The 27,537-nt window shown below is 37.4% G+C and overlaps 1 protein-coding gene across 1 annotated transcript; it reads left to right on the top strand.

The window, feature by feature from the left end:
• Positions 1-1,336: 1,336 nt before the first annotated feature.
• Myh4 (myosin heavy chain 4) lies at positions 1,337-25,654 on the top strand. The gene is made up of 40 exons (XM_074046822.1): positions 1,337-1,442; positions 1,645-1,693; positions 4,046-4,289; positions 4,381-4,524; positions 4,895-5,051; positions 5,712-5,739; positions 5,839-5,953; positions 6,452-6,544; positions 6,688-6,751; positions 6,902-7,000; positions 7,124-7,227; positions 8,966-9,104; positions 9,642-9,760; positions 9,863-10,012; positions 10,923-11,093; positions 11,960-12,266; positions 13,101-13,174; positions 13,853-13,940; positions 14,023-14,140; positions 14,295-14,418; positions 14,509-14,645; positions 14,767-15,022; positions 15,712-15,954; positions 16,404-16,580; positions 16,795-16,940; positions 17,195-17,279; positions 17,365-17,760; positions 18,224-18,350; positions 18,770-18,888; positions 19,001-19,197; positions 20,416-20,599; positions 20,680-20,845; positions 20,946-21,070; positions 21,326-21,634; positions 22,200-22,403; positions 23,865-23,990; positions 24,079-24,249; positions 24,333-24,437; positions 24,539-24,634; positions 25,396-25,654. Exons 3-40 carry the CDS (start codon positions 4,086-4,088, stop codon positions 25,546-25,548), a joined length of 5,820 nt encoding a protein of 1,939 aa, XP_073902923.1. The 5' UTR covers positions 1,337-1,442; positions 1,645-1,693; positions 4,046-4,085; the 3' UTR covers positions 25,549-25,654.
• Positions 25,655-27,537: the final 1,883 nt, after the last annotated feature.

Here is a 27,537-nt window from a genome sequence, read left to right as displayed (position 1 = left end):
AGATTTGGCTTTTAGGTAGACAGTCCTCATTAGCTATATTTCTATAACTCACCCTATGTGTGTGTTTTGGTCTCATCTTTCAGTTCCAAATGTAAATGTGTTTAGCAAATAGTTATTATGTCCATAATGGAGATACCAAGTTACAAAAGAAGTAAAAATAAATGCATTAAGAAAATCTTAGAGAAAAATCAGCACAAGTTTCTTTCTGGTTTAGAACCTAACACTTTGGGTAAGTCACTACTCATTGCCATGAAGACTGAAGGAAAAAAGCTATTTCATAGTATTATATCAAAAGAAAAAATTAAAATATAAAAGAGTTGACCTGTCAATGTGTTAAAGAGAAATTCTCCAGCAATAGGATTATAAAAACAGTGATCTCTTTAATCAGCAATTTCAACCAGCAGACAATAGTGGAAAATATAATGGCACATCTTAGGGACACTCTTACAATAGGTAGATTTCCTGTCATATTCAACAACAGCTGTGTATGTGGTACAACAACCAAACCCAACTTATGAGTATCCTGAGCATATGTGGTGGCCAACACATCTCAGTTCACAAGGAGAGTTTTGTGGATAGTATGTCTTTCCTCCCACTTAAATAAAAATATGTAGTACCCACCTCATTAGAGCTACAGTTAGTCATGAGGGTTTACCCATGACCTAGGAATGCATGATTGTTTCTCCTTCCATGACACAGTGCAAACATGCATGGAACATCACACAGCATCCTGTTGTCCTTTCAGTAAAAACATACAAGCTAGAGATATCCATGGCAATTCCTCCAGAAAAGGTACAGAAGTGTTTATATCTAGTCCAAATCCCATGTCTCCCTCACTGGTCCATCACCATTGCCTAAACTGCAAATCACTTTCTGCTTCATGTTTAGACCTTCAGACTTTAAAAGAATCTATCACCAGTCTTTCTAAAACCCTGACCATGGCTAGGAATTTTCAGTCTTAATATCCATCACACACTACTTCCAATCATAGTGTCAGATCTAAAATACATTCCAGACACCTTAATAGCACTGAGTATAAACAAATCAATTAATCCTAAACTCCATATGTTGGACTCATTCTCTGACTGATTTCATAGGCAAGAGAGTAAGTGGGAATGTGGCTCTGGATTCTGTGATGAATGATGCAACAGCTAAGCTGGAGAAACTACCTCAGAATCCCTGAATCTCCATCCCCTATCAAATGCCTATAAAGAACCCTAGATCATCCTCTGTCAAATTATTTATAGGTGACAAGGAATATTTCTAATTATATCCATTCATAGCCACAGTCAGTGAATACTGTGCAAAGAGATTGCCAAAAAAGGTTTTGCCAAGTAGGTTCCCAGCTAGGACAGCTGAGGTGGCTGCTGTGTTTGCAAAATGGCCTCTATAAAAGTGGGGCTGAGATGCCCCTGTCCTGTCCTTCCTCAAAATCCTTAAAGGTATGTCTATGTGGCAGAACATTTGGCTAGCTGTACATTCCTGGTGACAATGGATTTTTTCATTTGAGGGAGATGACTACTATTTCCAAAATTTTAATATCTTCTCAATATTCCTAAGGATGACATTGTACATAACATAATTATTAGTATTTTGTGATTAAATGGGAAAAAATTTAGCATTTTCTGTTTTTTATTTCAACAGTCATTGTCTCCTTTGAACCTGCCACCTTCTTCATCTGGTTACATAAGAGGTAAGAGGAATTTATTATTCCATTCTAAAGGAAAAAAAAGGATTGCTATATGCTGCATTTTCATAAACTACCATTTGATTTCCTAGTTTAGTATTGGGTGTAGGATACAAAGAACAACTGTCCTTTTAAAAATGGCTTCTCATAAAAATTTGAATTTTCAGTCCATTTACCCAAACAAACTTTACTGAAACTTCTCTTTCACATTTTGTTAGAACTTCAGAAAGAAGGCAGCCACCACATTTTAAACATGAACTACTACTTCCATTTACCAAATGAACGTCCACATGGTGCTGATCTGGAAGTCAAAATTTCTATGTGGCAGTCCAGAATTTTTACTAATTTTAGTTGCCTCTGCCAAGTCAGTTAGCTTTTTTATGTTGCAGTGGAATTAGCACTGAACCTAGACTTAGAGAACAGGGCTCATGTCTCATCACTGCCACTTAACATCTCTGTGACACTGGATGACCCTTTTCTTTGCTGAGCTTTAGTTTCCTCATCAGTAAAATGAGGAGGCTGGATTTCAGATGACATCTAAGGTCTCCCCAGCTCTTGTTTGAGCATATCTAAGCCAATGGTTTCCAAGGACCCCTCTACAGAAGCAAAACATTTAACAATCTCACCCAAACATCCATGCTGAGACATACAAATTAGTATTATATTAAGCATATATATAACGATGAAAACCTACTATGCATCTAACAATTATTTCAAATGAGTTTATATTTATGATAGTAGCTGTATTTATTTAGAAAAAACAGAAAACACATTATTCATGTGGAGATGTTGCTTGTTCAACAACAATTATTACTGTGTGGGTAGACTCAAGAACCACTCCCCACCATAACAAACCTGAGGCTCTTTGGGGGGGGCTTGTGACCCACAAATTGAGAAGCAACTGATCTTAGACAGGAAATGAATGAGGTCCTTTTTTGTGTTTTCTGGATGCACTGCAGTACAGTAATCTCTAGGGGATAGTGTGCTATTAATTCAAAATTGCTTCATATAAAAACAAAACACAGAAATAGAAAACAATGTAATAGAATAAAATTTCTCCTTTGAAGAAAAATCATAACATTAACACTAAATGTTATCTATCCCTTAGAAATGTCTAAATTTTACATATCATCATGAGCCTTTTATAGATAAGATTGATTCTGAGCTAGAGATTGTGGCTAATTCCATATCTAATAGTCTTAAATCTAATGACTCTTTCTAGAACACCTAGAAAAGATTAAAACTATTGTCGCTGTTATTGGCAACCAAGGCAGCACTTTCTGCAAATCATCCCCTCTTCTATTTCACAGAGGTGATCTTTTAATTTGGTCAGAGCAACAAGCTCTATTTTATCCAATCATAAATTTGTCAGAGGGAAAATTTTTTAATTCATTTTTGTATGGAACTTTATACTGATTATCAATTTCAGAAGAGAAAGTAGACTGACATCTTTAAAAAACAGATATATAAGCCTAAAATAATAAAAATTATACTTAAAAAAACCTGGTATGCTGAAATTCAGCAAAAAACTCACAGAAGCACAAATTAAAAATATATAATCATTGTGAACTTTTATTTAAAATTCAGATGCTACTTTTCTCCAAGAACTTTAAAGTTATCTTTTCTTAAGATAATGCTGCTGATTTTTACACAATTTAAAAACTGATAAAAGATACTCAATTTTAACTTAGAATAAAATCATTTGCTGGATTTTCAGCTTTCATTGTACTTGCTTTTTCCTTTACTTACCTAATACCTGTCAGTTAGCAGAAGTTTATTTGTGTTCACTAGATGTATTCAGCCTGGACTTATGTCCTGAAAGGACAGATGTTCCTTCTCACTTCCAAATTTAATAATTTTATATCCAATTTTAATAATCTGGGGCAGGAGGGAAATATGACTAAACATTTGAGTTTTCCAAATAGGTTCATTCAGATTGTAAAGCCACTGGAAACAAGTATTCTCCATTTCTTTGTACCACAATATTGTAAACATATATACATACATACAGATGGGTTGAAAAAAGAAAAGGAAAAAAAAATCAAGCCGAAAAAGCAAAGACTCTGAACACACTTGGAGCATGACAAATGAAGCCCATTGAATGTCAATCCCTCCACAGTTCTCAATTAAAGTTTACAATATACAAGGAAGAATAGAGGTTTAAAATGTCACTAAAATTAAAATTAAACTACCAACATAGGGCTTTTGGGTCCATAGGCTCATCTCTCAGCAAGCTGACATAGTACACAGGAGTGACCTCTAAGGGCAGAGGTGAGGAAGGAAACCTATTAAAGTGAAAGCAACAGGACAATGACCCATCCCAAACCTCAGTTGTCATCTGGATGTTTCTTCCTCTAGGCGCACGTGGCCTAAGCTACCACCACAATAGCCTACAGCCATGAGTTCCGATGCTGAGATGGCCGTTTTTGGGGAGGCTGCTCCTTTCCTCCGGAAGTCTGAAAAGGAGCGCATTGAAGCTCAGAACAAGCCTTTTGATGCCAAGACATCAGTCTTTGTGGTGGACACTAAGGAGTCCTATGTGAAAGCAACAGTGCAGAGCAGGGAAGGGGGGAAAGTGACAGCCAAGACTGAAGCTGGAGCTGTGAGTAAAACGAACAGGGGTAGAGGGGAGGCATAACTGATACTTTTCTGCTACTTAGTTGATACCAACTGGATTCTTTCTTTCTTAACAGACTCTCACAGTTAAGGAAGATCAAGTCTTCTCCATGAACCCTCCCAAATATGACAAGATCGAGGACATGGCTATGATGACTCACCTGCACGAGCCTGCTGTGCTGTACAACCTGAAAGAGCGCTACGCAGCCTGGATGATCTACGTGAGTGCCCCTGTGACACTGTTATTTCATCAACTCCATCTACTTCCTGTGCTCACAGAACCAAATAAAGGACGTCATTTTCAGATTTTGCTATTATAATATTCTTTGAAGACCAATCAATTGGCTAGTGTTGTCAATTCTGATGTATTCGAACATGCACATGTGAAAAGTCTTCTATTTAACTGAATTATCTGGAAAACTGAAATATTTAGTGCAGTAGCAGCAGATAGAGGCAACGAATGAAATAATAAGCTTCATGAGAACTTACGTAGCTCTTAGGTCCCTATCCCCTTGCTCTGAAAGCACATTTCCAAAGTAGAATTTAAAAATGACATAATTACTGATTGAGCAACTTTGTCCTTTCCCACAGACTTACTCTGGCCTCTTTTGTGTCACTGTCAACCCCTACAAGTGGCTGCCAGTGTACAACCCTGAGGTGGTGGCTGCCTACAGAGGCAAAAAGCGCCAGGAGGCCCCACCCCACATCTTCTCCATCTCTGATAATGCCTATCAGTTCATGCTGACTGGTAAGTGAATAATTAGAATTTCTACAGGTACTGTAAAACATCTGTAAACTAATAACACAGAAAACGTATGACCAGTACTTTGAGAATAAAATGTTCTGCACAAATATAACAATAGCAATAATAAAGGTGGGAAAACACATTTATAATAAGATGCACCAGCTCCAAAAATATAGGGAAATTTGCTGCTTAGACTTCTATGCTAAAATCCAAATTAATGAATGCTAATCCAGCTCAAAATTGATCAAATTAATTATAGCTAACACATCATCTCTTCTAAAAAGTAAGCTTTAAAATTTCATAATGACAAGTTATCATAGTTAACTATAGGAAAGTATGGATTGGGCATTTTAAAAACATGATAGCATTTGAACTATGAACCAGGTGACTACCTGCTATTAATTGATAGTCTCATGAGTAAAATAGTGAAATAATTTATTCCATATTCTTTCATATTCATAGCAATAGGAGTGGAACACAGAATAATTAGCACACCTTATGCTACTCATTTTTAACACTTGTAAAAAGCAATGCACCAATTTATAGTTACTTTTTTGTAATGAGACATTTTACAATGCAATCTCAAATTTATAAGTACCATGCTAATCTATGTGCTAAGTGTGTTTTGTTTGTTTGACATTATCTTTGATTTCTTTTACACAGATCGTGAGAACCAGTCAATCCTGATTACGTATGTAGATGTCATGCCTCTCTTTCTGTTGAGTTTTGATCACTGCAGTGATTACTGCTGCCTTACATTCCAATTTTTATTTCTGTTTTGTCTCCACAGTGGAGAATCCGGTGCAGGGAAGACTGTGAACACCAAGCGTGTCATCCAGTACTTTGCAACAATTGCAGTTACTGGGGAGAAGAAGAAAGAGGAAGCAACTTCTGGCAAAATGCAGGTAGGTATGATAATCATCTGAGGAAGGAAGGAAGAAATAACAGGCTTTTTAAATGTGACCATGTACTTCAAAATCACAGCAACAAGGGTGAGCAACTGCAAGGCCCTAAATTCAAACCCCAATAGCCTTCCCCACACCCCCCACTACCCCCCCACACAAAAAGAACACAGCAACTAATTCATGTGATGACAGAATTTAGAAAATAAAACTTGGAAGTGTTTATGAGAATGAGATGAGCAGGGCAATGTATTACCAAGTTTAATAGGCAAGAGTTTCCACAACCATTTCTTAGGAGCAAATGTGAGCCACAGCCACATCACTGGCATATCCCACTCTCCAATTTGTCCTCCTCTTTACTCACTTTATAAAAGCTTTATCCAGTTTACAAAATTCAACAAAAGGGCAAAGTAACAAGGAAAGGTCAATGGGCTGTTATTTTAGTACACTGCAACTCAGCTTTTCCAAGATTACTTATCTATCTGATTCAATTCTCTTAAGGGGACTCTGGAAGATCAAATCATCAGTGCCAACCCCCTACTGGAGGCCTTTGGCAATGCCAAGACTGTGAGGAATGACAACTCCTCTCGCTTTGTAAGTCTCTTGGTCTCCTTTGCTTGTGAGAATCAGCACTGGCACTTCTGTAAATGCAGTGTCAGTATCTTTTCCATTTTTTTGGTCTAATAGCTAATGAAATAGTTTCTCGCTTTTAATCAACCCACCTTTGCCTTCTTAAGGGTAAATTTATCAGGATCCATTTTGGTGCCACAGGCAAGCTGGCTTCTGCAGATATTGAAACATGTAAGTTAATAACTATTAGTGACTTGGAATCTTTTTCTGTAGGGGTAAATATTAGAAAATATTGCTCTTATCCATGTTGTGTGAAATTTTCAATGCTTAATTTTCCACCTGTGACCTTTTCTTTAAAATGTGCTTAATCTGATTTTCCAGATCTGCTAGAGAAGTCCCGAGTCACTTTCCAGCTAAAGACTGAAAGGAGCTATCACATATTTTATCAAATCATGTCCAATAAGAGGCCAGAGCTCATTGGTAAGTAGCATCTTGATTTATTTCTACCAAAGAAAAATAACAACAGCTTGCCTGTGACATCCCTCTGAAATATTCTGATGATCAAAGTAACTATTCCTATACTGTCCTTTTCCATGTGTTCAGAAATGCTTCTGATCACCACCAACCCATATGACTTCGCCTATATCAGTCAAGGTGAAATTACTGTTCCCAGCATTGATGACCAGGAAGAGCTGATGGCCACAGATGTAAGTAATAGGTACAAAGCAGAGAAAAGTAAAGTCATTTTGCAATACACACCTCTCTCTCTATTAAAGTGAGAAGCATTAGCAGAACAGCTGTTAATAGGCAATTCTCTTCTATGCTTTCTCACCTCTGGAAGAAAATTGCAGAATATTCCATTGTCTTCCCACATGTGTTCAAAAGGGTTAAATGTTTGTAATGTTAGGTCTTTGACATTTACCTACTTTGTTCTTTTTTTCTTTATCTTATTACCCATTTTTGATCAATATTTGTACCCTAATATTGCTGTTTCTCTTCTATTTTATGCCAGACTCTACACCTAAGAATCTGGGAAAGATCTACTAAACAGATACATTTTTAAACACTAGAACATGAAATCTTTATAATTCCTTATAATCAGATGTAAACACAAACCTTGTTTTGAATGAATGTCTGTGAGCCAAAAGTGTAGCCTTCTTCCTGTGCAGTATTAGAAAAAAAAAAAGGGTTGTCTTCCTCAAAAAAGACTCCATAACCCTTTATATTTATTTTTGAAACTACAGATTATTTCCTTCTCCACCTTTTTTTTTCAAGATTATTCCCTTGGGTTTCTTTATTTATACATGTTATATGTATTCTATGTTTTCTTTTGAATTTCCAGATAACCTTCAATTATTCTTAACTTTAATATCCCAGCACCCCAACATAGGGCTGGAAGTTGCTTACAAACATACTTTTTCTTTCAAAAAATTGACAATCTATTTGTGTACCTTTATCTTATAAATGTTTTTATTCACTAAAGCTTATTATTATGTCCACATTTTCAAAAGTGATATGGAGTTGAGGAATATCCCCTAGTCTTGGGGGTATGTAGCAATCTCACTCTAGAGTTTCTGTAATGATGTGTAGGTTCTGTAAACAAGTGCACTAGTGAGCCAGAAATGGAAAGCAACAATCCACAGAAAGAGTCTTAAGAGTGGTTCATAAACATACTTTCCTTCTCTTTGCTTGCCCCATTTATAAACCTTTTCTAAAGCTTCACATGAGTAACTAGGAAGGTAATCAAAATCTGGTAGACAAAATAATCCACACAAAATATTTCACCAAAATGAGAAAGTTCTTTTCAAAAATGTTTCTTCCTTGCATGAATAGTGAGTGATGAGGTAAAGTTCACTCCCAACCATTCTCATAGTTAGCTGATTGGGCTGTGACTTGCTGCCAGAGGCATATGGAGAAATACTTGGAGCCACTGCTTTCTCATGTCCTCTTTCCAACTAAATCATTCAAGCATGTTAGGGTAGAGTGACATTATGTATTAAGTTAGAACACATAGAAGAAGAAGCAAAAGAGAGATTCAGGAGACTAGAGACAAGAAGCAAAGATAACCAAGAGACCATAAGGAGCACATGCCTCAGGAGCAAGGCCAGGCTGAAAGAGAGATGGGGAAAACTCTGGTCTTGGCATCAATAGTCACAGCTCTGAGTCCTGGTTAACTGAGTGTGGACAAGTCACATGACTTCCTTACTGTCCACATGACTTCCTTACTGTCCACATGACTCAAATGGAAAGACTGATACATGTCTCAGAGTGTTGCTATGTGGATCAAAGAGGCAAAGAAAACAAGTGCCTCTTGGAGTCAGGAAAGTATTAATCAAATACAAGGCAAGGCATGATGAGGAAAAAGTGGGGAGGCAGAACTCTAGTCCCTGAGCAAGTCAGCCATGGTGATAACTGGGAGGTGAGTAAATTAATCTCTTTTGACAGAGTGCTGTGGACATCCTGGGTTTCAGTGCTGATGAAAAGGTGGCTATTTATAAGCTTACTGGGGCTGTGATGCACTATGGGAACATGAAATTCAAGCAAAAGCAAAGGGAAGAGCAAGCTGAGCCAGATGGCACCGAAGGTACCACTCTCTGCTAATATCTTCCATTTGACAGAACTGATGTCATGAGCTTTTCAGAGGCAGGGACCATGTTTTTACTGTCTTTGAGCATTTGGGAAATGAAACAATACACTTTTTGATGTTTTACATAATTGAGCAAATCTGTGGAGATTTCTAATTTCTGCCATTCCACTTTCATTGACTTTATGTAAGCTAGTATTTGCTACTTGATTAAGACTTTTTCCCAGTGAGAAATTCAAAGATCTGAATGTGTCACGATGAGGTTAAGATTTCTTAAATTATTTTGATCTGTGACCTACTTTTGCCATATTTTGGATGTCACACATAGGATAGATTCCCCAAGCTCCAATTTATCATTAGAAGAATGACTAAAACTAGTGTGAACAGTGGCAATGCTTTTGAAACAAGATGAACAAATGAACAGGATTCATATTTGTACATATTATTGTTTAAACAAAACCTCCTTCTTGGTCATCTTTCACATTTTAAATTGTGTAAGTCATGGTTGGTAAAACCATTCTCACTTTGTTTATGTAGTTGCTGACAAAGCCGCCTATCTGACAAGTCTCAACTCTGCTGACCTGCTCAAGGCCTTCTGCTATCCCAGGGTCAAGGTTGGCAATGAGTTCGTCACCAAAGGCCAGACTGTTCAGCAGGTAAACATGATTTAACCTCCTGGCTCACTTGAATCACTAGAGATGTAAGAATTCATCAGTGTCCAATCAATTCAAAACTCTGAACCACTACTCTTGTTGAAGGTGTACAATGCAGTGAGTGCTCTGGCCAGAGCTGTCTATGAGAAGATGTTCCTGTGGATGGTCACCCGAATTAACCAGCAGCTGGACACCAAGCAGCCCAGGCAGTACTTCATCGGGGTCTTGGACATCGCTGGCTTTGAGATCTTTGATGTGAGTAGCAAATTGACAGAAAATTAGCAAATGCAAATCACCAGCCATTTGCATTTGAACATAACCAAAGTTATGTTCAAAGATGTATTTTACACAACAGAGGCCAATAGGAGAAGGGAACCAGGAACTAGAGAAAAGGTTAGTTTGAGAAGAATTAACTTAGAAGGTAACACACATGTACAGGAAAGCAATGCAAGACAACTCCCTGTATAGCTATCCTTATCTCAACTAGCAAAAACCCTTGGTCCTTCCTATTATTGCTAATACTCTCTCTTCAACAAAATTAGAGATAAGGGCAAAATAGTTTCTGCCTGGTAGCGAGGGGGTGGGGGGGAGATAGAGGGGACGGGGGGGGTGGTGGTAAGGAAGGGGGTGAGGGGAAGGGGGGAGAATGACCCAAACATTGTATGCATATATGAATAAAAGAAAAAAAAAGAATTCACACTGGAAAAAAATGTACTTTACAAAAAGTACAAACTGTAATTCCTGCTAAAAAGGGTCTTTGGAGAGATATAAATATAAGCAAATTGGTATAACTAAGAAAACAGAGAATTCTATTCTTTCAAGACTAGAAATCTCAAAGGATGGTCCATGAAAGGCTAAAATATTCAAAATCTATCTTGCATCCAATCAGATGATTATATAATTACTTCCTTAAATTACTCACGGGAACATTCAAGAGTTCTCGTTTAATAGCATTTTGCCTAACATGCATCATTTCATACGTTACTTGGAAAACATCTGAAGAGTCAATTCTTGCTCTAGAATTATAGTACACCCTAAGAAACAGTCTGAAGACTTACAAGTAAAAACCCCAATGTCTGGAATTCAAAAGAAAACATTAGTAGCTGCATCGTAGATTCAAATATTTAAATCATGACTAATTTCTTATATTTATCCCTTCTTATAGTTCAACACCCTAGAACAGCTATGTATCAACTTCACCAACGAGAAACTGCAACAGTTTTTCAATCATCACATGTTCGTGCTGGAGCAGGAGGAGTACAAGAAGGAAGGCATCGAATGGGAGTTCATTGACTTTGGGATGGACCTGGCTGCCTGCATAGAGCTCATCGAGAAGGTTCATATGATTTTTTTAAGCCTTCAAAACAGAAAAAACAGCCAGGTGCTGGTGGCTTACACCTGCAATCCTAGCTACTGGGGAGGCAGAGATCAGGAGGATCGAGGTTTCAAGCCAGCTCGGGCAGAAAAAGTTCATGAGACCCCATTTCAATCAATAATCAGGTGCAATGGTATGCACTTATCATCCTGGCTCTGTGGGAAGTCAGGAGATCATTCCAGGTCATCAGGGCAGAAAAAGTTCTCAAGACTTGTTTCTCAACAGAAAAGGCTGGGTGTGGTGGTGGGAATCTGTCATCCCAGCTATTCAGGAAGCATAAATAGCAAAATTACACTCTAAAATAGCCTGAGGCAAAATCAAGTCCCTATCTCAAAAATAACCACAGGAAAAAGGACTGGAGGTGTGGCTCAAGCAGTAGAACTCATGTGTAACAAGAACTAGCCCTGAGTTCAAATCCCAATGTTTTCAACAAACAGAAGCAGTGGTGTTTCATAACGTCTAAATTTTGGGTAAAGGAAGTTACACTGTCAGTAGAAAAGAAAGTATTCAGATATATATATTTACAGAATAAGCATTAGGTTTTTAAATGGTACTTTCAGAGTTATTTTATACACTGAACACAAAATTTGCCAAATGGCCTTTTTTTAAAAACTAAGTCTTTCTAGCAAACAAATTTCCCATAGTTCCTTGTTACATAATGACTGCTTCACATTTTAGTAGGAGAGAAGTAATAAAGTAGGATAGTGCTTATTTACCACATCATTCCACATCTGAATCATATTTTCAGGTTTCTACCAACTATGCAAATTACCAGAGCATAATTTTCTGAGGGACTTATCATTTATCATTCCTCTTCCTATTCTTAGCCGATGGGCATCTTCTCCATCCTGGAAGAGGAGTGCATGTTCCCCAAGGCAACAGACACCTCCTTCAAGAACAAGCTGTATGAGCAGCACATTGGAAAGTCTGCTAACTTCCAGAAGCCCAAGGTGGTCAAAGGCAAGGCCGAGGCCCACTTCTCTCTGATTCACTATGCGGGTACCGTGGACTACAACATCATTGGCTGGCTCGACAAGAACAAGGACCCCCTGAACGAGACTGTGGTGGGGCTGTACCAGAAGTCTGGAATGAAGACACTGGCTCTCCTCTTTTCTGGAGGACCTGCTGAAGCAGGTAATTTTTTGAAATAGTAGCAATATGTTTTAAGAGTCAGGAAATAGCAATATACTATCTACCAGAGACAGGTATAGATAGTTACAGCAAAACCTCGTATGAAAATACTGACCAATGTGGGCCTACAGAAAGGAAGTGTGTTAAATAACTGTAGTACAGTCTTAGGACTGTCAGAACTGAGATTGGTGCTCTGGATTACTTAGTTCACAGCCTCATTTCATCAATGAGAAATTGGAGACTGAGGTTAAGTGACTTACTCAGGACCATGCAAGCCATTTTTACCACTCTAGTAATATTGCCTCCTTCAAGGATCCAGTTAAGTTGGCAATAAGGAAATCCTTGGTCAGGACCCTTGGGAACTGAAGTTTCCTTCTCCTGAGTACCCTTACCCCAGATGTGTAAGTAACAATATGGAACCACAGGCAAATAGAAAATAAGACTTCCCTACAGGTGAGCAGAAGCTCACCTACCTGGGACCAAGCATGCAACTTTGCGTTTTCTAGGGGATGTGTGCACCAACAAGGCGTCGTCACTACTCTGTCTCCTGGGCACACCCTTCAGGGAACGGATCTTGCTGATCTGGAGTTGGGGAGTCCCTTCCTACCTATGTCTATCCTTTTCAATCACAATTTTTGTTTTTTTCCCTGAATGCCTTGTAATGTGAGCAAATGATTACATTTTCTTAATCTATAATTAAGAGAGAAAGGAATGGAAAGAAGAATAGAAATGAGTGTAAATTTAAATTCCAAAGGGAATTTTTGGCAATCCTGGTATCTATGGATAGTACTTCAAAGGCTGTTGCAGATAATCTTAATTTTTCTATATTTTTTTCAGAGGGTGGCGGTGGTGGAAAGAAAGGTGGCAAAAAGAAGGGTTCTTCTTTCCAGACAGTATCAGCTCTTTTCAGGGTACAGTATGATCTTGAATCCCAGGGGAATACTTTTATTAAAAAATTAAATTTTTCTAACAGGAGACTTTTTAATATATCTAAGGTAAAAGTGAAAAGGTATTAATGTCCTAAAAATATGAAAAATACAGATTTTTAAAACAGGGAAAAAAATAACAAAAAGAAGACACTCAGTATGTCTCTTCACACCAAACTTTATGATAAATGAGCTATCTTCCCTGTTCCCCAAATGTAAAAGATCTGATTTCGCATGAAGTCAAGTATGGTGGTACATGGTTGTAATCCCAGCATTTGTGAGGCTAAGGCAGGAGTACTGTACATTGAGGCCAGCTTGGGCTACATACATAGACTGTCTCAAAAAACCTTTTTTTTTTTTAACATGGAATCAACCAACTTTTAAAAGTATCTACTGTATTCAATTACATTTAGTCCATTTGATCAAAGTCTCAGTACATATTTTCTCTGACTGACAGTGATTGAGATTAACAAACCAAAATTGGCTGACTTTATAAGGAATTTTCTGCCTACACTTCATTTGTGTGATTCCTCTTGGTCATCTTTATTTGAGACAGCTCATTAGAGTGTGAAATGGAGGCAAAATTAGTTACCGGTTATTCATAGGGACTCTCATGTAGATACAACTACAAATTATTTTAAATGCTTTCATGTGGTTTCATAGGAGAATTTAAATAAGCTGATGACCAACTTGAGGAGCACTCACCCCCATTTTGTACGGTGTATCATCCCCAATGAAACTAAAACTCCTGGTAAGACACTTCTCATATCCTATTGAGACTCCAGTGTGACTTCTCTTTAGACTACTGTACAGAAAACATTCCTTTCGTATAGGTGCCATGGAGCATGAGCTTGTCCTGCACCAGCTGAGGTGTAACGGTGTACTGGAAGGCATCCGCATCTGTAGGAAAGGATTCCCAAGCAGGATCCTTTATGCAGACTTCAAGCAAAGGTTTGTGTCTCATATCACCTATGTTTTACAGAAAGTAATGTTTGACTTTTTAATGGTATTTTGTTCTCCCTTTTCAATCATAGTTACCAAGTGTTCTTCCTTCTCTTTCTCAGTGAAGAAAAACTACATTTTTATATTCTTTTAATTTTGACAGATACAAAGTTCTAAATGCAAGTGCTATCCCAGATGGTCAATTCATTGACAGCAAGAAGGCTTCTGAGAAACTTCTGGGGTCTATTGACATTGACCACACCCAGTACAAATTTGGTCATACTAAGGTACCACCAGATCAAGTTTACATCATAATTTTATCACTATGAGAGTTTCTCATGAGTGGAAATAACATACTTAACTTGTTCTTTGGCAAGGTTTTCTTTAAAGCTGGCCTGTTGGGAACTCTAGAGGAGATGAGAGATGAAAAGCTGGCTCAGCTCATCACACGCACTCAAGCCATATGCAGAGGGTTCTTGATGAGGGTGGAGTTCAGAAAGATGATGGAGAGGAGGTAAGAGCCAAAACACAAGTCTTCCTTTTCATGTTTTAAGTGAATTCAGTGCACTCACTTTTGTTGTGATGATCACTTTGTACTTTCTTCTCCATTTGCATCTGTTTTTCTTTTTCTTTAGAGAGTCCATCTTCTGCATCCAGTACAATGTTCGTGCCTTCATGAATGTCAAGCACTGGCCCTGGATGAAGCTGTATTTTAAGATCAAACCCCTTCTCAAGAGTGCAGAGACAGAGAAAGAGATGGCCACCATGAAGGAAGATTTTGAGAAGACCAAGGAGGAGCTGGCTAAGTCAGAGGCAAAAAGGAAAGAACTAGAAGAAAAGATGGTAACTCTGATGCAAGAGAAAAATGACTTACAACTCCAAGTTCAATCTGTGAGTATTACACATTACACAGTTTAGCCAATGCTTATTGCCTAATCACTGTCTGCCTGCATATAACCATTTCTTAACTTAAGGTTTAAAAATAAATGGTTTCCATTGAAACATTTGTCATGACTGCTTGCTCTTCAAAAATACTAAGACCCAGACCTAAAGAAGCAATAAATTTAAAATTACGTATGTTGCATATGTTCATATGTGCACCCATATGTAGTCTGGTCACCAGTGAGCTAAGCCACAAACATGTCCCTACACATTTTCCTTCTTTAATGGAGCATTCTCTTAGATTATTTTCTGTTTAACAAATGTGTTTGTACATAAAACAAAAGTAACATTGTTTATACCAGTATAGAAAAAAGGCTAACTTAACTCCCCTTAGAATGTGAAAAAACTGACACCCAGAATGAGTGACTTTTCCAAAAGTAACAAAAGTTAGTGAGTTGTAGTTTTTCAAAAGGTACGTGTTTTCCTGATTTCACCTTCCACATATGGATATTTACTAGACTAAAATTATTAACATTTTGCCTGTATATTTTTCTCTAGTTCATTTATAAAAGTTGGAAATTTAGTTGGTATATCTGTTGATCCAAACTGGTTGTCAACAGTTTTCCACCTTTTAATAAGTTACTGTGTATTTTCAGATATAACTTAGACAAATAAAGATGTTTAATTTCTCCCTTTAGGAAGCAGATCGCTTGGCTGATGCAGAGGAAAGGTGTGATCAGTTGATTAAAACCAAAATCCAGCTTGAGGCAAAAATCAAAGAGGTGACTGAAAGAGCTGAGGATGAGGAAGAGATCAATGCTGAGTTGACAGCCAAGAAGAGGAAGCTGGAGGATGAGTGTTCAGAACTTAAGAAAGACATAGACGACCTTGAGCTAACCCTGGCCAAGGTTGAAAAGGAGAAGCATGCCACAGAGAACAAGGTATAAATTATGATCCATTTTAAAGTATTTACAAGTATCAACTTTCTCCTGAAGTTTAATCTTAAAATTATTAAATATGAAAGGAAAACACTATCATAATTATATCATCTTTTTACCACCTTCATCTATATTTATCTTCACCTTTGTCTCTGATTGTATGCAGCTACATACATCTAGGTTAGCTTCTGATTTCCATTTTCCATGCCAACCTGGCATTGTTTTAAAACATTATCATGCTTTTCATCAAGATGACAGATTGTCAGCTACACATGGTAGTACACAACTATAATTCCAGCACTAAGGAAGTTGAGGCAGGAGGACTTCAAGTTCAAGGCCAGCCTGGTCAACACAGCAAGACACCATCACAACAAAAAAAACCAAAACAAACAGAAAAAAACCAAAGATGACAGGATGCCAACAGCATTCCTATTATCTGTTCAAATCTAAAGGTGAAAAATCTCACAGAAGAGATGGCAGGCCTCGACGAAAATATAGCCAAGCTGACCAAAGAGAAGAAGGCCCTCCAAGAGGCCCACCAGCAGACCCTGGATGATCTGCAGGCAGAAGAGGACAAAGTCAACACCTTGACAAAAGCTAAAACCAAGCTAGAACAGCAAGTGGATGATGTAAGCGTAAAAAACAAAGTTTTCCCCTCTTAAGATGAATGTAATAAACAATTGTGATATGAAACCATCAGTGAGACCCATAAGACTTTAACTGTTGGTTTGTAAATACAGTTCTTGTTCTATTTGTTGCATCTTTTAAGTTTTTCTTGAGTATCTGGCTGTGACATAAGGTTCAATGCTTAAGAACGTAAATAAAATTCATTATAAAATTTAGCTTGAAGGATCTTTGGAACAAGAAAAGAAGCTTCGTATGGACTTAGAAAGAGCCAAGAGGAAACTGGAGGGTGACCTAAAATTAGCCCAAGAATCCACAATGGATATAGAAAATGACAAGCAGCAACTTGATGAGAAATTCAAAAAGTAAGTATGATACAATTCAGCAATAACCTCCTTGTTGTATGTTAATGCAGAGGAAACATGTTTTAAAGGTCTCCAGAATATTACTTTGTGGTATGTAGGAAAAAATGAGTAATGATATCTTTGACTTTTTATTTAATGAAAATGGCATACTGTTGACTTATAAAGCATGTCCCACTCACTTTCTCAATGCCAGCAGTATTAAGTTCAATTATATAGAGATGAGACTGGTAAAAGCTACTCTGCTATTTTACTAGGAAAGAGTTTGAAATGAGCAATTTACAAAGTAAGATTGAAGATGAACAAGCTCTTGGGATGCAGCTGCAGAAGAAGATCAAGGAGCTACAGGCATGTCATAACCTCCACCTTTTCTGGGCATTATAGGGGGAAAATCTGCCATGAAATCACATTAACATTGACATTTCACTCCCAGGCCCGCATTGAGGAGCTGGAGGAGGAAATTGAGGCAGAGCGGGCCTCCAGAGCCAAAGCAGAGAAGCAGCGCTCTGACCTCTCCAGGGAACTGGAGGAAATCAGTGAGCGGCTGGAAGAAGCTGGTGGGGCCACTTCAGCCCAGATTGAAATGAATAAGAAACGGGAGGCTGAATTCCAGAAAATGCGCAGGGACCTGGAGGAGGCCACCCTGCAGCATGAAGCCACAGCAGCTGCTCTTCGAAAAAAACATGCGGACAGCATGGCTGAGCTTGGAGAGCAGATAGACAACCTGCAGCGGGTCAAACAGAAACTGGAGAAGGAGAAGAGTGAGCTAAAGATGGAGATTGATGACCTTGCTGGAAACATGGAAACTGTCTCCAAAGCCAAGGTCTTTCTTAATTTGTCCCTTTATTATCTTTATTTGCAGTGGTTCAAAATGACTGAGCTTATATATCACTATATCTAGTCAAATTGCACATAATTGGATGTTATCCAAAGTTTTTTCCTAACAGACATCATTGTATTGAACTGAATCACTTAAGTTTCCTATCTTATTTGCAGAAATCACTTCAAATATTGTTGCTATTCTCATGAAAGAATATAAAGACTTATCCAAAAACGATACTCTATATGATGTAGGATATAAATGATGTTCATTTTTCTAATCCAGTTTTGACAATCATGTATTCATTCATTTAGCCAAACTATGTTCCTCCATTACTTCCTATGCACTATGCAAGGCTTTGACCAAAAAGTAAATAAAATTCACCCTCTTGCCACAAGTAGTTAGAGATCTTCAAAGTCCAGCCTTCTGAGTAGAAATGTGTCATCTTTTCTTCTTCCCACTACAGGGGAACCTTGAGAAAATGTGCCGCACCTTAGAGGATCAGCTTAGTGAAGTGAAAACGAAGGAAGAAGAGCAGCAACGGTTAATAAATGAGTTGTCAGCCCAGAAGGCACGATTACACACAGAATCAGGTCAGTTAATAAACCCTGGCTTTTGAAGAGATGAATAAAAAGAGTCTCTCCCCATGAAACACAACTCATTCTTATGGGTGATACACACTCACTTATTATTTCTAAGTTGCTCTTTCATCTTTTTACTATAAAATAGTAAAAAGCAATGGTTCTAAGCTGCAATTGAAGGGAAAAATTAAGCTTCCTGGGCTTAGAAGATTTTTGTTGCCTCAGCATTAGTCAAAAAATATCCCATATCCTAAAATACCAAAGAAAGCTCATACACTTTAAAAGACACAAGAAATAACCCTCTCGATGCACTGAAGTTCTTGAATTGTTCTTTTCATCATATGAAATAATGGGGTTCACATTATTCCACTCTATAAATTATTCTTCACCTAGAAAACAGAGATAAATAACTTGAGTTTTGTCTTCCACAGGTGAGTTTTCAAGACAGCTAGATGAGAAAGATGCTATGGTTTCTCAGTTATCCAGAGGCAAACAAGCATTTACACAACAGATTGAGGAATTAAAGAGGCATATAGAAGAGGAGACAAAGGTGAGAATTCTCCAGTTGATACCTGCAATCACTTGAACCTGGCAACATGACACAGCATTGAACTAGCAATGATTGGAATAAAGTTTACATTATATACTTTTTGTTGGTCTAGGCCAAGAACGCCCTGGCCCATGCTCTACAGTCAGCCCGCCATGACTGTGACCTGCTGCGGGAGCAGTATGAGGAGGAGCAGGAAGCCAAGGCTGAGCTGCAGAGAGCAATGTCCAAGGCCAACAGTGAGGTTTCCCAGTGGAGGACCAAATACGAGACGGACGCTATCCAGCGCACGGAGGAGCTAGAGGAGGCCAAGTATGAGTTTTCAATGTGGGGGGGGGTATGGAGGAAAGAAATAAAAAGTAAAATCAGTGAAGGAATAACAGAAGAGAGTGAATATTCCAGTCATGGGGACAGACAAAAAATTTCATCCTATTTTATTTTCATCCTATTGTAGGGTGGTAGATTCCATTATATTCTCCTTCTTATAGCCCAGTGTGTCCAGTAGAGATTAGGATCAGTTCAGAGGCCACCCCTCATTATGCAGAAGCATCTTACATTTCTTTCCAACAAAACAGATTATTAGTTTTCAGCTTACCCTTCATAAATTAAGTAGAATTAATTTATTTTACTAGAAGACAAAATGGAGATAGAGACTGGTACATTTTTATGGATATTATAATTAATAATAATCAGTTTTTCCTTAGCTAGAGTGATGAATGTTCAGAATAAAACTATCATACAACCAGTATCAATGGATTTATTCACAAATTACACTATTTGTGGAATAAACTTCATGGGAGTTACACATAGAAGAAAAAAATTATATTCTTCCTAAATGTCATTTATCTCAGTAGCTGTTAAGAATTAAACCAAATGAGAGGACATGGCATTTTTATAGAAAGCATTCTATAGAGATGTGTTGGGTGGGAGAAATCACAAATTGGGTAGACTGGTTAAGGAAGCAGCAAATAAAACTTTAGAGGATATTTGAGAAATATAATAATGGAGTAATGCTTATTTTCTGAGGTCATGAAATACAGAAAGTTACTAGTTAATTATACAATCTTGAACATGTCACTCTGGATAAGTTTCTTTATTTGTACAGTAAGAGGACCGTGCTAGAAAATGCCTAAGGATCCTATTCAATGTTAACATATTTTTATGAGATATCTCCTATTCATAGTTGCCATTGCTTGCTCAGCTTAAATTCTTACTCATTCATATTCTCTCTCTCTCTTTCTTTCTCTCCCTCAAAATGGCTTCATAAAATATGTTTGACAGCACTTAAGATATATAAGAACTTACAAGGAAATACAGACTTTTAGGAGAGATAAAATGGGTACTATGAAGCAATTTAATTTAATTTTTGGTGAGAGTGGGGCTTGACCTCAAGAAATGATTTTAGAAAAACTTAACAACTTGTGTATAAAAATCTTGGGACAAATATATTTTCCTAGTCATCAGATTTATAGAGTTCATTGTGGTAATTTTGAATGTGCTCTTGGTCACTCACACTGACCAACCCTTCAGGAAGAAGCTGGCTCAGCGCCTGCAGGATGCTGAAGAACATGTAGAAGCTGCAAATTCCAAATGTGCTTCTCTTGAAAAGACGAAGCAGCGACTCCAGAATGAAGTGGAGGACCTCATGATTGATGTGGAAAGGTCTAATGCTGCCTGTGCAGCTCTTGATAAGAAGCAAAGGAACTTTGACAAGGTGGCTCCCAGTGACTACCTCCCTAGGGGGAAACTGGCATCATTTCTGCTTTCAGAGGCTAAGTATTGATGTATTTCCAGGTTCTTGCAGAATGGAAACAGAAATATGAAGAAACTCAGGCTGAACTTGAGGCCTCCCAGAAGGAGTCCCGTTCTCTCAGTACTGAGCTGTTCAAGGTAAAGAACGCCTATGAAGAATCCCTGGATCAACTCGAAACACTAAAGAGAGAAAATAAGAACTTGCAGCGTGAGTCCTTGTAATCATTCTATTTCAAAAAGGGTAGAAAGATCTTTTTGATTTTTCATTTTCCTCAATTGAACTTTGCTATTTTATTATGAAACAATAGAGGAGATTTCTGACCTGACTGAGCAAATCGCAGAAGGTGGAAAGCATATCCATGAACTGGAGAAAATAAAGAAACAAATTGATCAAGAAAAGAGTGAACTACAGGCCGCTCTAGAGGAAGCAGAGGTACATGTTTCATTGCTTACCTACAGTAAATTGAAAATAGTAAAAGAAACTGACATCCATCATGTTGCAAGCCTTTGGGAAAGATGCATATAAACAATGAAAATGCTGACTTACACCTTGGGAATACAGAACAAAAAGATTAAATAAAGATGTATGAAAATGTGTGGGTTATTTAAATGACTTTTTGGATAAATCACAACAATATGGGGAGCAAAAAAGTTTCTTTTCAGTAACCTAAATGTTCCTTGTATTAAGGCATCTCTTGAGCATGAAGAAGGCAAAATTCTTCGCATTCAACTTGAGTTAAATCAAGTGAAATCTGAGATTGATCGAAAAATTGCTGAGAAAGATGAAGAAATTGATCAGCTAAAGAGAAACCACCTCAGAGTCGTGGAATCAATGCAGAGCACACTTGATGCTGAGATCCGAAGCAGAAATGATGCCCTAAGGATCAAGAAGAAGATGGAAGGAGACCTTAATGAAATGGAAATCCAGCTAAACCACGCCAACCGCCAGGCTGCCGAGGCGATAAGGAATCTTAGAAACACACAAGGAATATTGAAGGTACACTGGTGTAAAACACATGGTGTCATTCAGTCAGTGTGCCATTGTAAAACTCAAATTTTAGTATTTTATGAGGACTACATGTTATAAATCATCTAAGTAATATAGCAGTCAGTTAAACCTTTTATTTACATAGTTAAAAATGAGCTTAATTTAGTTTGAAAGGCCCAGGAAAGAACTGGCTTTGTCATCTGCAGAGAAGACAAAGTGATAAGGGGTGGGAGACAGAATGATGAAAGTTTAACCACATGCTACTTAGTTTAACTGGACTTCCCAGATTTAAAATATAAAATAATACTATTGGACTGACTGATCACTAAGGATGCTCTCCTGACCCAAAATTTTGTAGATTTAGCTCTGGAATTTTTTTTTTATGATTCAGGATCTAAAATAATAAAACATTATGTTCTTTTGAATAGAAGTGCTACACTAAGCTTCCAAGAATTAGTCATTAAAAGTACTTGTAGATGTTCCTATCTAATCATACTCATATAACACTTGGACCTTAAGTTTGTATCTACTTTAATTGGAACATGAGTAAGAGTCCTTTTCTCTTTCTGCATAGGACACTCAGCTACATTTGGATGATGCTCTCAGAAGCCAAGATGACCTTAAAGAACAACTGGCAATGGTTGAGCGCAGAGCTAACTTGATGCAGGCTGAGATTGAAGAGCTTAGAGCATCCCTGGAACAGACAGAGAGGAGCAGGAGAGTAGCAGAACAAGAGCTTCTGGATGCCAGTGAGCGTGTGCAACTCCTGCACACACAGGTGAGGCTCAGGATCACAGATAAGCAAATGTACTCCCCAAAGCTCAAGACAATATGAGAGGGTAAATCTGTTACACAACAGGATTTAATGTTGGCATGGATCCCCTTCTGGAGTAATGAAAAATATACAGAGTTGGTGTAAGTACACACTGAGACTCAGCTAGTTTACAAGCATATTTATGGGCTGGCATAATCATGTGGATTTGAAATAATTTGGAGTTCTAAACTTATATAATGAAGCACAGAAGTCTGCTTGCAAATAGCCATCTACACAACATTGATAGCCATCTTGTCTTTTGCCACCCTACACTGCAAATAAGTAGGCGAAAAAGTAGAAAATAATATAGCACTCAATAATATTTCTGTATTCCATATGCAGATAAAGCTAACCTTATGAAATATAAAAAGAAGCTCTTGAGTTCAAATTCATGGAGGCCATAATTAGTGCTAGTTATCATTTGTTATTTCAATTGATTTGATAAATAAATGGTATATATTCTTGCAATGGCTAATAAGCAGCAATTGTAGTATACATTTATTTACCTTGGGAAGATGTTCACAAAATAGTAAGTGAAAAAAAATCAACATAAAAATGATACAGGATGTACCAAACACAGTGATGCAAACTTATAATTCTAGGCTGAGGCAAGAGGATTGTGAGTTCGACACCAGTTAGACTCTATTATGAGTTCAAAGACAGCCTGACCTACAAAGGGAGATCCTGTCTAAAAAAAAGATACAGGTTGCATTTTTTTTTTTGTTAAAAACATACTGGAAACAACCAAAAAGAAAAAAACACAAATGTTATTGTTATCTCTCATTAGTGAGACTACAATGATTTTTTGGTCTCTTTTATGCTAATTTTCATGTTCTTTTTTTTTTTTTACAATGAACATGTTATTTGTATTTTTGAAAGTTGCAATATGTATAAACAGCCATTATGGAAATGTTAAAATCATATAATACAAATAATTTTTAAATGAAATTAATGTGTAGTACTTTTCTTACTCATTATGAGTACCTAGAATTGACTGAATATTTTAAATACTGTCAACTTTCCAAAAGCACAAGGATTCTTGATTTCTTTGTGAACCAACAGTGATGCTATTTATACATTTTTATATGTATCCAACCAATATGAATGAGCAGCTAAATTTTTTCATCAGCTGTGTGATACTACACAATACAGTACTTTAAATTTGAGGGACTTTACTTTATGCTTACAAATATCACCAATAACAACTGAATGTGTTTGGTATTGGAAATTAAATTTTACCTGGAATAATTCTAAAATTTTTTGAACAAAGTAAGGATAGAGAAACAAAAGGCATAATTGGATTTGTTTTTTATTCTGAACATTTCTTGTGATCAACAATTTATGCCTGTGCATGCTAATTCAAACAACAATATGAATGGTTATAATTAAATGTGATTTTCCTCTTTTTTTATTAATTTGCAACAGAACACCAGCCTGATCAACACCAAGAAGAAGCTGGAGACAGACATTTCTCAAATCCAGGGGGAGATGGAGGACATTGTCCAGGAGGCCCGCAATGCAGAAGAGAAAGCCAAGAAGGCCATCACTGATGTGAGCAGAGGGTGATGCAGTGGTAGGAAATCTTGAGTCTTGCTGTGCTACCTCAGCTCTTCACTTACTCTGTTTTGTTGCTCACCAGGCGGCCATGATGGCTGAGGAGCTGAAGAAAGAGCAGGACACCAGCGCCCACTTGGAGCGGATGAAGAAGAACATGGAACAGACGGTGAAGGACCTGCAGCACCGTCTGGATGAGGCTGAGCAGCTGGCACTGAAGGGTGGCAAAAAGCAGATCCAGAAACTGGAGGCCAGGGTGTGTGTCCACAAATTCATTCAATTTTCAGTCTGCTCTGTTGCGTTAAAACACAACTGTTAAATGCCTATTTTCTCTTCCAGGTGAGGGAACTTGAAAATGAGGTTGAAAATGAACAGAAACGCAATATTGAGGTTGTCAAAGGTCTTCGCAAACATGAGAGAAGAGTGAAGGAACTCACATATCAGGTAAATGGTCTTTTCATATTTGCCAGGCCTATAGCTCTTGAGAAAAAAGAATAGTACAATGTTTTCAAATAATGGCACTACCTACATGCTACCTCTTTCAGACTGAGGAGGACCGCAAGAATGTTCTCAGGCTGCAGGACTTGGTGGACAAATTACAAACTAAAGTGAAAGCTTACAAGAGACAAGCTGAAGAGGCTGTAAGTATCTCCACAGTAACAGAGAAGGGTATAGGTGCACATCCAGGTCTTTGTGGGGACTTGAAGTCTGTATAATTTATGGGGCTTTCTTTAAGGCAATGAACACAAAACTGGGAATACAAAATTAGGTAGGAAAATGAATATTTATTTGGAATAAGAAAAATTTGCTACAAATTACAATTTAGAGATTGTTGTTCATTTCTTCTGAAACCTCTTTAGGCAACTTACAAATACTTCTTGACCGCAATGCTCTTCCTATCTAGAACACTCTGAACTCCCAGCACTCATAGCAGCCTATGCAAATACAGATCTGAACTATTCTAAGCCTCACTTAACTTCATGATAAATCTTTCTATGGACTTTTTTCTTCAATTCATCGTTCTCATCCTGTTAATTCTGAAATCTTCCTTAAGATTCTCTGTACCCAATACCACCACTGTATCTATTTTTAAAGTTTATTTTACAGAAACAATATTGAATCTGATCTCTGCCCTTTTGAGCTCCCTTTTGTCACAGCAGCATCTTCTTTTTGCCAGAAAGAGTCAAATGAAAGAGACTGAAGAGGGGGGATTGTAAGCACACTCATTCAGATAGGCAAGTTTGTGGGATACTCTGCCCACAAATAAGTGTGTCACCAAATGACAGAATTTTTTGCTTCATTTATTTATGAAAATAAATCCATAACTGTTTTAGTAACAAAAGCAATTACAATCAGAAAATGTCAAATTTTCTTGTTCTCTCAAATGCATTTCTGCTCTCAGGAGGAACAATCCAATGTCAACCTTGCCAAGTTCCGCAAAATCCAGCACGAGCTGGAGGAAGCCGAGGAGCGGGCTGACATTGCTGAGTCCCAGGTCAACAAACTACGGGTGAAAAGCCGGGAAGTTCACACCAAAGTCATAAGTGAAGAGTAATTCATCCTACTGCTGAAAGGTGACCAAAGAAACGCACAAAATGTGAAGTTTCTTTGTCACTTTATATCAAGAAAATAAAATTCTCAGAGAATTTTTCAACTTAAAAGATGTATTTATCTCTTAATTATAAGCTCTATTATGCTATTAGAACTAATTCATTTCAACATTTGCTGGGTTCTTACTGTGCACAAAGATGATGCATAATGTGGGCGGTGAACTGACTTTAAGAAAGGCCAGCAAAATAAAGTGATCAGAGAATGAAAGAGTTATAAGTGCACCCTCAATTCCACTCAACCCATTTTATTTGCATACCAAGAATATGTCTGGTACAAAAATGGACGCCAAGAAAATGACACCATCCCTGTCTCTGAGGAACTCAAAACAGTGAGGGAGATAATTCAAACAGATTTGGTACAGCATACATACGTTCAGAGAAATATAAAGTGCAGCAACAATATAAAGTGAGCTGCTAGCCTGGGGCATCCAAAAACACTTCCCAAAGGGGACTGTAAACTCACCTCAAAAATGAGTAGACAGTTAATTAGGTGACAGAAAAAAGGAGATGGTCATTCTAAGAAGAGAAAACAAGCATGAAATTTCATAGTAGTTTAGGCACAGGTTTCATGAGCAATGTGTAGCAGATGAGGCCAAATACAGATATTAAGCCTTGATCATGAACCGTGTAACCCCACATGCAGTGCTGGGGAATTGGTGAATCAAACTGGTCAAATTTTTTGAGGAGAGTTGACTCAACTCTGGCAACAGTATGAAGGAAGGAATGAGTAGGATAGGAATTCCAGATCAGAGCCTGGAAGACTATTTAAAAGGTATGGTCCAAATTAGAGGCAATGTGATAGAATGAACAAGAAGACAGAGTGAAAGCAGGGTTCTCATACTGGCATAAAAAGTGGTGAGAAAGCACTGAAGACATTAGTCACAGCATTCAAAACTTCCAGTTACTTTGTGGTTATAGAATTTTGGAAGAAATTCTTTTTGTCAGAACTTTTTTCCTCTCCAAGAAAAATGGACAGAACATTTCAGAAATCTTCATGTTGACCTTCTCCTTTCTACAGACAATTCTGCTTATCAAGAAACTTGATTCTCAGTACCTTACATATTTTAAGAAGGAAAAAAAAGGGAATTTATTTCTTAACTTCAAAAGAGAATATGACTGAAATTTTATCATAGCTATTGCCCTAGTGATTTTTTTCTTTGATACTTTCTTGAAACTTAAAATTTGGTTTCACTGCATGGATATTCAAAAATAAATAGCAGAATACCAATTTATTCTTTTACTGTGGTGGATATCCCTTTTGGATATCCCTTTCTAATGAGGAGGCTGCCTTTGAGAAATCTTCCCCAGTGTAGGAATCCTAATTATAATGAGGAGCTTGTTTCAGAAGAAGAGAAGTTTAAAAGGATAGAAAATAATTAAGAGGACTATTTCACCTAAGCCATGATGAAGACTAATGAAATATCCTGCTTATAGTAGATATTTATTATCAGATTTTAATTAAGCTCTGTAGAGTTAACTTATTGACCTCAAAACCACTGAGCAATTGTTTTATTATTCTGTCTCCCAACTATTTAAATAATTGCTTATGTAGAGAGTTAAAAGTGGATTCCACTGTAAATGGGAATAAAGCAGTAAGCATATATAGTCACAGTTACTCTGGTTAGTATTCTTCCTCATCTTCCTCACAGACTAGGTGATTTATAGACCTAATCTGCTATGCCTGCTTTGTTCTGATATGTTTGCTTTGTTCTATATACTAGAACAAAGCCATGCATGATAATCCAGAACTACTTATAAAACTCTTTGCCTTTAATTGATATGAGGCATAACTGACATTTGAAAAATGTTTCTAACCAATTGATGTTGCATATACAAACCCAAATAGCATGCATAGGGAAGACAGTCTCTAAGAATGAACAAATTTGAATAAGAAGAATGAACAAATTTAAATTAGGAGAAATTAGGGAAAATGG

The sequence above is a fragment of the Castor canadensis genome, chromosome 11 (assembly GCF_047511655.1).
Source record: "Castor canadensis chromosome 11, mCasCan1.hap1v2, whole genome shotgun sequence".
Taxonomy (NCBI): Eukaryota; Metazoa; Chordata; class Mammalia; order Rodentia; family Castoridae; genus Castor; species Castor canadensis.
This window is presented reverse-complemented; position numbering and strand designations above follow the sequence as displayed.

Excerpts from the sequence above, each read along its gene's own strand:
- Myh4 (XM_074046822.1), top strand. The coding sequence starts at position 4,086 with ATGAGTTCCGATGCTGAGATGGCCGTTTTTGGGGAGGCTGCTCCTTTC. Across the intron at positions 6,545-6,687 it reads ATGACAACTCCTCTCGCTTT|GGTAAATTTATCAGGATCCA; the intron begins GTAAGTCTCTTG and ends TGCCTTCTTAAG. Across the intron at positions 15,023-15,711 it reads TACAACTCCAAGTTCAATCT|GAAGCAGATCGCTTGGCTGA; the intron begins GTGAGTATTACA and ends TTCTCCCTTTAG.